The sequence below is a fragment of the Xenopus laevis genome, chromosome 3L (genome assembly GCF_017654675.1).
Source record: "Xenopus laevis strain J_2021 chromosome 3L, Xenopus_laevis_v10.1, whole genome shotgun sequence".
NCBI classification, from domain to species: Eukaryota; Metazoa; Chordata; class Amphibia; order Anura; family Pipidae; genus Xenopus; species Xenopus laevis.
This window is the reverse complement of record NC_054375.1, coordinates 33,541,724-33,553,887: the sequence shown is the minus strand read 5'-3', so window position 1 is coordinate 33,553,887 and position 12,164 is coordinate 33,541,724. Positions and strand designations below refer to the sequence as shown.

Below are 12,164 nucleotides of genomic sequence, written 5' to 3'. Positions count from 1 at the left end.
GAAGCGTTTGGTGAAAGTTGGGAGCAAAGAAATGGAACCAGATCCAACCACTCAGTAACTCAGTGTTTGTAGTTTAAGAGCTGTGGGAAACCAGAAGTGCTCCCCTATTAAGAATTAACCAAGAAATAGACAGAGGCACACATGGCTTAAGGATTATGGAAACCAAAATTAGGCCAAGGTCATTCACAGAAAGGCCAAAAAAACAATGAGTTTCGTAAAGGTGATTAGAAATGATACCGGCCAAGTCTATAACCTACATTTGCCAAGATCTGTTTTTACTTCTTGAATCTTCACCCAAATCCTCTTTGCTCAAGCAACATGCCCAAGACACAAAGGAAGTTCCAATCATCCTTTGGAAGTACGGGTTTGTCCAGAATGATTGCTAACATAGATACTCTCTATATATTTATACTTTATACTTTATATTTATACATTCAAACATCAATTTAAGATCTCCTTAATTATTATACAAAGTAAAGCAGGACCGCCCATACTTTACTAATACAGGATCTACTTTTAGTGATGATGTCCCATTATGATCTACATCTATAAAAGCATTGTTAGCATTCAAATATTACTTAAATATTGATTTATGAGAAAATGTATATTGCTAACAAACAACAATTTCTTTTGTAACCATTACAATAAAAAATAATAGTTATAAATATCTGAATGAAAAACAAGAGGTAGATTTAGTCAAGCTGTTTGCTGACAGTGTCTTGAGATCTACTGATCACCAGCTAAAGATCTACTTGTAGATCGCCATCTACCTTTTGGGCACCCCTGAAGTAAAGCGTAGAAAGGTAGAGTGGAAATTAATTACTATAGACTAAATTCCCCATTTAGAAATATATAATAATTTCCCACCATTAAACAATATTTTCATATGTTGTTCCCATACTTGCCATTTTTATGTCTTATGATAGTCCGCATGTTTTTCAATTTTACGTATTTTACAGCATTCATATTTTCACATGCCTTTCTTGCCTAAGATTGTGCACCTGCTTGAAGCTGGTATAAAAAATGTAATTCTATGTCAAAATTGTGGCATATTTTACCACGCTCTATTGGAAGAATAAAATTCATTTTTTAAAATTAGGGAAAAGATGGCAAGAAAAAAATGCCTGTAACATATAATAGTGTGTGTGATCTAATGAACTAATAAGATTGATTTGGATCATTTTCATGATCATCTCTTAATATTTTAATTATATTTGTTATGCCATTATTTAAAAACACTGAGTATCTTATGATTTTTATAAAAGTAAGAAATATTATACCACAGATACAAAAGTTAAAAATGTTGTTGTATGTGCATTGTTTATATATAACATCTGTACATTTCCAGTGAGGAAGATATGTACATTTATGCATACAAAATAGAAAACCCTCACCTGGTCACTCATATCAGATGAGGAATCATTTAGAGACTTATGTCCAATTCCAGAATCATCTGTGTCTATAAGGTTTTCAGTTGGAACACTCTGAAGAGGCCTTAGAAAAGCAAATTCCTTCTCAGCTGAGTCAAGTGCCACACACACATCATAGGAGTATGGGAGAGTCAATGTTGCATTATGGAAGTTTGTTGGATACTTGGGTCCTGCTTCAGAATACAACCCAGTGGGTAGAGTTCCAAAAGTCTCAAAAGTCTGAGAATGGACAGATTTTCTGCATTTTGATATGATCGCCAGCATCACAGTCAGAGTAAATAGAAATGAAATCAGTGCCAAAGCTATTACTAAGTAAATATCTAAATTAGACTGGGAACCTGAGTTCTGGAATTCGTTGTTAATTTGGGGAATGTCCTGCTGAAAATTTTCAGCAACAACAAGGTTTAAATTGATAGTAGCAGACCGTGGGGGTGATCCGTTATCTTTTACCAGGACAACGACTCTGTGTTTCATTGTCTCTTTCTCTGGAAAAACGTGCAGAGTTCTGATTTCACCAGTGCGTTGACCAATGCTAAAGTAAGATGGTTCTGAACCTTGAAGAAATTCATATGATAGCCAGGCATTGTGTCCAGAGTCAGCATCCACTGCAACTACTTTAGCAACTAATTCCCCTTTATTTGAAGATCGAGGAACTATTTCGAATTGTGCGGAATCTTGTGCACCAGTAGAAGGGTATAGAATCTTAGGAGAATTATCATTAAGGTCAATAATGCATATTGTAACTGTGGTAGTGCTATTTAAAGGTGGTGAGCCATTGTCTTTAGCCGCTACTCGAATGGTGAATTCCCTAAGCTGTTCATAATCAAACGGCCGCTGTGCATACAATACTCCCGTCATGGAATTAATAGAAATATATGACAATACAGGAAAATGATCTGTATTTGTATCAACAATCAAATAAGTAATTTTTGCATTATTGTCTAGATCCGGATCTGAGGCTTGCACTTGGAATACAGAAGAACCTGATAGATTGTTTTCTGGAATATATACAACATAGCTGGCTTGCTCAAAAACTGGTGGATTGTCATTCACATCTAATAGCACAAGCTCAATTGTTTTGGTAGTGGACAGTGGAGGGGATCCTCTGTCCGAAGCCTTAATAGTAATGTTGTATCCATGCATTTCTTCTCTGTCCAAGAGACTTGTAGTGATCAGTCTGAAATAGTTGCTAGATGAGGAAGTTATTTCAAAAGGCAAATGATCTGTAAGTTGACAGTAGACATTACTGTTTTCACCAGAGTCTATATCTCGAATGTTAACCAGTGCAATTACAGTGCCAGGTACGGAATTCTCAGGAATTGAGTTAGATAGGGATGTCAGAATGATCTCAGGTGCATTGTCATTTGCATCTACAATCTGAATAACCACCTTAGCATTGGAAAACAGGCCACCCCCATCCTGTGCTTCTACAATCATCTCATAGGCCTTTGTTATCTCATAATCTAGTGTTCCCTTTGTCCTTATTTCACCAGTTTCAGTATCAATGGTGAATTTTTGTTGCGCAGCTTTTGTGATGCGGCTAAAGTAATATGTGACATGACCATTTACACCTTCATCTGCATCAGTGGCATTCATGTGAATCACAAGAGTGTTCACTGGTGCACTTTCAATCAGGCTTACTTGGTACAACTCTTTGGAAAATAGTGGGGCATTGTCATTGAAGTCACTTATAACTATTTTAATCACTGACATTCCTGTTCTAGCAGGGATACCTCCATCTAAAGCTGTTATATCAATTTGAAGAGCAGATTGTTTTTCTCTGTCTAAAGGCCTTTCTAAGACTAGTTCTGGAATCTTCCTTCCATCACTGCTGGTTTTCACATTTAATGCAAAATATTCATTTTCACTGATATTGTAAGCTTGCAGAGAATTAATTCCAATATCAGGATCCACTGCATCACCCAATATAAAACGAGCTCCAGGATGGGTCAGTTCTGTAATTTCCAAATTCATTATAGCTTTTGAAAATATTGGAGCGTTATCATTTATATCTTGAATTTCAATTTCTATATGAAAAACATTCAAAGGATTTTCAATCACTGCTTCTAGGCTCAGTGAGCAAATAGGTGTCATTTCACAAACTGACTCTCTGTCTATTCTGTCTGATACATACAGGTTTCCATTCTCTAAATTCACATTAAAGAAATGCTCTGCAGTTACAGAGGAAATGCGGAAATTTCTCTCTGCTAGATCCCTAATACTTAAACCCAGATCCTTAGCAATATTTCCTACCAAAAAGCCTTTCTTTTCCTCTTCAGAAATTGAATAGTGAAGCTGACCAGTGATTGCCTTGCACAACCAAGAGAACAGAAGAAAATATCCTACTTGCCATTTCAGCGGCCATTCAGTCCTTTTTTCCTTGATATTGTGAAAAATCATTGTCACCAGGTAGAGTGAAATACTTTAAATCCACAGAAGGGAAACAAATAAAAATGATGAAGCAAATCCACTCAGGTCCCCAGCTTGTGATCATGAGAATCCAATATGAAAATGAATGTGTTTTCCAGTTTCTGTACTGCCTGGCTGTTGGGAACTTGAATCTCCATGACTAGAGTTTCCACCTTATTGGTCAACAGCGGCACACTGTGTCTTAACTAAGAACTGCAAGTCTCCTAAAATGTTAATATTTCCATTTCTCATGTGTAATTCTAAATATTATAAATGTACATACTATACATTTGTAATGTAACTCTCATTTTAACAGGCTAATTTTATGACAAATTAAAGAAATTACCCAAAGGTTTAAACATCACAACCAGATTTCATTGAAAACATCTGAGTACTACAGTTTTCCAGGTTTCATTTACAGATGGCACCTATGATATTATTTTCAGTAGTTTACATATGTATTTGTAGGACTGACAAGCTGTGAATCACTAGATATTAATTTTTATTGCTTTTTATTCAAGTTAGTTTTGTTGAAATGTTGCACCTCGTCAAATTCTGCAATCCAACCCTTCAAAATATACAGTTTGCCAATGTTTATTAGTATAATGTTTCAGTGAACAGAAAAGCCAAATCTTTGTTAGTCTAAAGGCAGTAGATACAATATAGGCAGCTTTAAGGGAGTACACAGAGCACCCAGGATCACCAATGTAATATATGAGCTTAATAATGGATAACATCACTAAATGAAAGAATAATGTTATTACTCAGTATGTATTTGTTATCCCTGTAGTGATAAGAAACACTTTTTTATAGGTAGAAATATAAGCAAAATAAGCAGAGTAAGCAAACCATCCCTGTTTCAACACTTTACATGGCTCTATGCCTTGCTGCATATGCTATCTATGTTTCAACCAAAGTTATAAAATTACAGAGTAGTCTTGCTCATCTAACATTGCATTAACAAGAAGACTTCTGTTCATGCTGTGAAGTTTAATGCACTAAAGGGAGAGGCCATATTTAAAATAACTTTTAGTATGGATAGACCATGTCTTATCAACTTTTTCATGCAAAATCTTTCCAGACTGCAAATGCAATCTGGTTTTAAGATGTCACTGATAAAAAGTTCTGTAGAGATCCTTAACTATTCATCCACAACTTTTCATCTTTTATTCTAACTTCAAGCAACCACTGTTTGTTACTTGGGCCCTAGACACTACAAAGCCATTAAAAAACAAACAAACCAGAGCACTACAGGGCAAGAAACATTTCTACATTACCATCAACTTCCACTACAATATTATTGAACCAAAGTCACAAAACATTAGGGTTGGTTTTTTTAACTGTCATTTTGAAAACTTGATAAATTACTTCCTTATACTGCTCTCTCTAACATCACAATGTAGTTATGCTGAAAAAAGTGAAATAGTATTGTGCAGCACAAAATGCAGTTAGAATAACTTCTTTGGATGTCATGATAATGTTGTCCTAAGCCAGCAACTGCACACTTGTGTGCAGAATTTTCAGAAAGTTAGTGGAGAAATATACAGGGATCATGTTAATAGCTGACACAGTTTTAGAAATTCAACTCTTAAATCATCTATTTGTTACAACTGTCTTCATGATATGTAGCCTTAATAAAGACATAACAATTCCACAAATTGTAAGTCATTTTGTACTTCATAATATAATGTATGTAATGTAGAAATCTTCATGTTCTCTGGATATAAACTGATATTTTATTAACCAAATCCTGGTACTTGTTAGTATGTATAATACTATCAGACTTAATAAGACTGTTGGATTGGTATGTCTCTCTCTATTTATCATGACATTACTCTACAATTTTTTACATCAATCAAAGCAGAAAACAAACAAAAGAAAAGAGGAGTGAACAAAACAATTCAAAAGCAGAGATAAAAAAATAGTATTGAACCAGAATGTGGTTCTTCAACAAAGTTGGTTTGAGTTTTGAATACTTAAATTTGATAAAGCATAGCTTGTATATAAGAATCATTTAACATCTTCAGTACAGCAATTATGAATTGTTATTATTATCAGTGTCATTAAACACTAAGCAGGCCTATTGTTCACAGCTTAATGACTCACACCCTGTATAGCTCATGTTTAAAAGTCATCCTTCTGATGATTTTTAAAGATTTAACATAATGACATCTAATGCTATAGGGGCTATATCATTTATCTTTTATTAAAATGTTGTGCAAGCAATTTAATTACACCCAACGTCATACAAAATAGAAGCCCTCACCTGGTTACTCATATCAGATGAAGAGGAAGCATCCACAGAATTATTTCCAATGCCTGAATCATCTGTGTCTATTAGACTTTCCGTTGGAACACTCTGAAATGGTTTCAGAAAAGCAAATTCGTTTTCTGTTGAGTCCAGCGCTACACATACATCATAGGAGTATGGTAGAGTCAAAGTTGCGTTATTCAAGTTAATGGGAAGCCTGGGTCCTGCTTCAGAATATATTCCAGATCCAAATGTTTTTGCATGGTCTGATTTTCTACATTTAAATATGATTACCAGCATTACAGTGAGAATGAAGAGAAAAGAAATCAAAACCAAAGATACTACTAAGTAAATATCTAAATTAGAATGGGAATCTGATTTTTGGAATTGGTTATTTATTTCGGGAATGTCCTGCTGAAAATTCTCAGCAACAACAAGGTTTAAACTGATAGTAACAGATCGCGGGGGTGTTCCATTATCCTTCACCAGGACAATGACTTTGTGCTTTATGACCTCTTTATCCTGAAAGACACGCAGAGTTCTAATTTCACCAGTGTTTCGACCAATGGAAAAGTAGGGTTGTTCTGAACCTTGCAGAAACTGGTACGATAGCCAGGCATTGTGTCCAGAATCAGCATCCACTGCAATCACCTTAGTAATTATATCCCCTTTATTTGAAGATCGAGGAACTATTTCAAACATAACAGAATTATCTACTCCAGTAACTGGGTATAGAATTTTGGGAGAATTATCATTCAGATCTGTAATGCATATTGTTACTGTTGTGGTGCTATTTAAAGATGGAGATCCATTGTCTTTCGCTGCTATTTGAATTTTGAATTCCCTCAACTGTTCATAATCAAATGGCTGCTGTGCATAAAGTACTCCCATCATGGAATTAATGGAAATGTATGATGATACAGGAAAAGTATCTGTATTTGTATTAACAATTGAATAAGTAAGTTTTGCATTATCATCTAGATCAGGGTCGGAGGCTTGCACTTGGAATATGGAAGAACCAGATGGATTATTTTCTGGAATATACACAACATAATTGGTTTGGTCAAAAACTGGTGGATTGTCATTCACATCGGTTATAAGAAGCCTAATAGTTTTGTTAGTGGATAGTGGAGGGGACCCTCTGTCTGTAGCCTTGATAGTGATATTGTACTCTTGCATTTCTTCTCTGTCCAAGGTGCTTGTAGTGAGCAGTCTGAAATAGTTGTTAGATGAAGAAGTTATTTTAAAAGGTAGAGGATCTGTAATCTGACAGTGGATGTTCCCATTGTCTCCAGAGTCTATATCTCGAATGTTAATTAGTGCAATTACTGTGCCAGGTGAAGAATCCTCAGGAATGGAATTCATTATTGATTTTAGAATGATTTCAGGTGCATTGTCATTTGCATCTATAATTTGGATAACCACCTTAGCATGGGAAAAGAGGCCTCCGCCATCTTGGGCCTCTACAATCATTTCATAGACTTTTGTCATCTCATAGTCCAACTCATCTTGTGTCCTTATTTCACCAGTTTCAGAATCAATACTAAATATTTGCTGAACTACTTTTGAGATGTGGCTAAAAGAATATACAATGTGCCCATTTTCACCTTCATCTTCATCAGTAGCATTCATGCAAATCACAAGGGTGTTCACCGGTGCATTTTCTGTCAGGCTCACTTCGTACACCTCTTTAGAAAATACTGGTGAATTGTCATTGATATCAGTAACAATGATTTTGATTACAGCTCTTCCTGTTTTTACAGGAGTACCTCCATCTAAAGCTGTCAAAACGATTTCAAGAGCTGATTGCTTTTCCCTGTCTAAAGGCTTTTCCAATACTAATTCTGGATATTTTCTGCCATCTGTACTAGTTTTTTCACTAAGTATAAAATATTGGTTGTCACTAATTTTGTACATTTGCAGTGAGTTAATTCCAATGTCAGGATCTAGGGCATTACCTAGGACAAAACGGGTTCCTGGTTGTGTTAATTCTGTTATTTCAAAATTCATTGTATTTTTGAAAAAACTTGGTGAATTATCATTTATATCCCTGATCTCAATTTCTATATTAAAGATATTCAAAGGATTTTCAACCACTGCTTCAAGGCTTAGTAAACAAACTGATGTTATCTGGCAAACTGACTCTCTGTCTATTCTGTCTGATACATACAGGTTTCCATTCTCTAAATTCACATTAAAGAAATGCTCTGCAGTTACAGAGGAAATGCGGAATTTTCTTTTTGCTAGATCCTGGATATTTAAACCCAGATCCTTAGCAATATTTCCTACCAAGTAGCCTTTCTTTTCTTCTTCAAAAATTGAATAGTGCAGCTGAGCAGTGATTGTACTGCACAAACTAGAGAATAAAATGAAATACACTACTTGCCATTTCATTGTCCATTCAGTATTTCTTTCCTTGATTTTCTGGAAAATCATAGCTACCAGTTAGATTTCTTCTAGATTGAGTAAAATCCTTTAAATCCACCAGAAGAACACACAAAGGATGAAACAAATCCACACAGGTTTTACAGCTTGTGATCATGAGGATCCGGCATGAAAATGAAATGTGTTTTCCACAATCTACACTGCCTGCCTATTTGGAACTTAAGTGAATCTCCATGGCTGGATTTTCCACCTTACTGGTCAACAGCGGCACACTGTGTTTCAACTGAGAATTGCGGGTCTATGATTTTGCTTTTAATCAACTCAGTAATGAGTTTTCAATTACAATGAAAAATAAATTGCAAAAAAGAAAAACAACTACAGGTCTATGATTTTACTTTTAATCAACGGAATAACCTATGTGAAAATAATTACATATTTACATTTTATTTTCTAATGATGGACTAGCTTTTATGAAAATACAACATTTATAGGAGAGTTTTAAAAAAAAAAATAACAATGAAAAATAAATTGCAAAAAAGAAAAACAACTACAGGTCTATGATTTTACTTTTAATTGGAATAACCTATGTGAAAATTATTAAATATTTACATTTTATTTTCTAATGATGGACTAGCCTTTTTTAAAATACAACTTTATAGGAGAGATTTAAAATCAATTACAGTGAAAAATTATGTTAACTATCTTTTCATTTAAGGATTGTGTATATGTATTCATAGTCTTGACATAAAATAATGCTTAAAAAATAAAATTTTTATACATCCCAAATGTCAAAGCATGAATGCCAAATGTATTCATTTTTTAAGTTTTGACGACAAGTACATTTTGTAAAGGACCAGTTAAATTACTTAAGGCCCTTATGTACTGTATTCATATGGGAATATAAAAATAATATAACCTTTCTCACTAAGCATTAAGTATCTATATTAAAAAAGTAAGCGCAACTTAAAAATACCCCCAAAAACGTTATCCTTTAGTTACACTTTAAGGGGCAGATTTATCAAGGGTCAAATTTAAAATTTAAAAAACTTTGAAATTCGAATTAAAAAAGACCAGTCGAAATTGATTAAAGTATTTTTGTGGGAGAATAGTCTCTATTCATTCAAATTAGTCTTAATTCGAACAAATCGAAGTAATAGCACATTTGGACGAAATTCGAATCAAAGTCTTTCCCCAAAAAAAACGTTGATTTTTAAGAGTCCACCAATTTACTCTAAATGGGTTCTAGGAGGTCCCCCATAGGCTAAAACAGCAATTTGGCGAATGGTCGAAGTTGAATTTTTAAAGAGACAGTACATGACAAATTTCGATATTTGATTTTTTAAATTTTTATCAAATTTGAATTGAATTTGGACTATTCCCTAGTCGAAGTACACAAAAATTAGCTCAAAATTTTAATTTGTTTAATTAAAATTTTCACTTCGACCTTTGATAAATCTGCCCCTAAATGTACCACAATTAGTTGAGTCAACTAGCCTAATGATTTACAGTGTCAAGTATTGTCTAAAGTAACTGGACTTTTGAATACTCAAAAGTTAAGGTACTTTAGACATCTATGGGGCAATGTAATGTTTTGTTAGAGCAAAAAACCTGCACAAAGATGCTAGATGTGTCCTTTTTTACAGATTACAGACCTCAACGACTCCATTGCATAGTTGGCGACCAAATGGCTCTTTGCAAACAACTTTTTGTAATAAAATTTTGGAGTTGCCACAAAATATTTAGTCGCAGAGAAGGTGTTAATTCTAAACCCTTGCTTAGCGATAATGTGCAGTCTAATATTCACCAGCGAACGATTTTACATTGCGAGCAGTGCTAAACATTTGCAAAAATGACATTTTAAATAATGATTGCGATTTTCATTACATTCCCCCTCTAGACTTTTACACTGTTAATCATAACCTGAAGGAACTACAGCCTTTATAGACATAATCAGATGCTTGTTTTTAAATAGCAGGCCAGTAAATACTGCCTTCTTGGTTGCTAAATCTGAACACAATTTACATCTGTTTTTCTATGGCTTCTTTTCATATTTTTTCATGAAAAGTTTTCAGTTATAGGGGAAAACATTAAGCTAGTTTACGGCAAATTAAATCACTAGCAACTTGTTAGATGTCAACCCGGGGTCTACATATGAGCTGTGGGAATGTATTATGGGTCAAACAGCTAACATGCTGGTGTGTTTTCAAATTACATATCTGCCTGACCATCACATAACTGGAATACAGATGCTTTGAATTCATTATGATGCTGTAGACAGGTTTAGAAGTGAAGAGAAAATCCCCCTAAATATCTTATAAGAATTACAGTGCAGCCCAATGCTTTTATATCAGTATTTTTGTATCCTTATTTCATGAAAACTTACAAGTACTCATAATGATGTACTAGATTTCCTAAACATAGGGGCAGAGACGGCTTTGCTGACATTGCAACACTTCGCCAGGCGTAGATTCACCAGCACAACGCTAATTCACGAAAATGCAAATTTACGTCCAGGGTTCCTAATGCTTGCGAAGTTGCGCTAGCGATAATACAATAAGCAGTTTGAAGTTGCGATAACGATCCCTAATTAGCAATTGGCGTGAAGTTAAAGTACAATGGACGTATATGTTGCTGTAACTACATTATACTACACAAGCCCAGGGAACCTTAATAAAATAAAATAGAGTTGTTATATTGCCCTACACATTAGCCCACGGTATAGTTTAGGTGGCATATGTTAGGAAATGTAGGGGGGAAGGAGGGAACCCAAAAAAATTTTTCAGCCTATCACCCTGTAAAAAGTAAAAGACACCAGTGTTTTTTGGGACATGGAAAAATGTTCAACTTTTTTTTGAGGAAGTCCTATCCTCTATTGCACTTCGCCTGGTCTGAGGTAGCAAAGGCAAGTCTGGCGCAAGAGGTAACGTTCAGTAAAATCCACATCTTAGTGAATTTGCGTAGTTACGTCCATTCGCCAGAGCGAAAATTTGCCTGGCGTTAGAGTGCGAAGTAGCGCTAGAGTCTATCTCCTTCGCTAGCGAATATACACCAGTGCGCGTTAGTAAATCAGTGAAGTTCCGAAATTAAGTTCCGAAATGACGTCAACAATTCCTCAAACTCCTGCAAAGATATTTATTTGGAGTGTATGGTATTTCTGTGGAACCCACCCAAAATATTTTAATGACTAGAAACAGAGCAAACATACGTTGGGCATTCAGCTTTGCATAATGTTACATTATACGCTATAGTCCCTGTATCATGTGAGATATAATACACAATTGAAGCCTACTTCTTGCTTCAACTTGGTGATAAACATTGAGGGGACAGAACACGTTACAAAATAGCTTCATATAACTATAAAAGTTAAACTTGTCAACTGAGTCAGTGAAATAAGTAATTTGAGAAAGTTGCAGTAGCGGTTGTACCAACTTTAAAACATAAAAAAACTGTGCAGTATGTTATCCAATGATATCACACAACCCTTAGTACAGTATGAAGATTGATGGTATGGTGACTAATATGAGTTTATTTGGTTTATAACGGCTACAGGTATGGGATCCATCATTCAGAATCCCATTATCCAGAAAGCTTTGAATATTGGAAAGGCTTTTTCCCAATATACTTCATTTTAATCAAATCATTTTAAAAATACTTTCCTAATGACAAAACAATACCTTGTGCTGGATCCC

At 34.8% G+C, this 12,164-nt stretch overlaps 1 protein-coding gene across 43 annotated transcripts in view; it reads right to left on the bottom strand.

Annotated features, from left to right (window-relative positions):
• Positions 1-12,164, bottom strand: part of LOC108710881 (protocadherin gamma-B5) — a 234,383-nt gene that overhangs the window by 34,203 nt on the left and 188,016 nt on the right. For 2 of the 43 annotated variants that reach the window (XM_018252077.2, XM_041586117.1), the window contains exon 1: positions 6,106-8,682. The exons of 39 other annotated variants lie outside the window; for them this stretch is intronic. In XM_018252077.2, the coding sequence (XP_018107566.1) occupies positions 6,106-8,526 (2,421 nt within the window). In that variant the 5' untranslated portion in view covers positions 8,527-8,682. Of the gene's footprint in view, positions 1-1,394; positions 4,603-6,105; positions 8,683-12,164 lie in introns of those variants that run through there. 2 more of the 43 variants (XM_018252073.2, XM_041586106.1) reach the window with 1 other exon arrangement.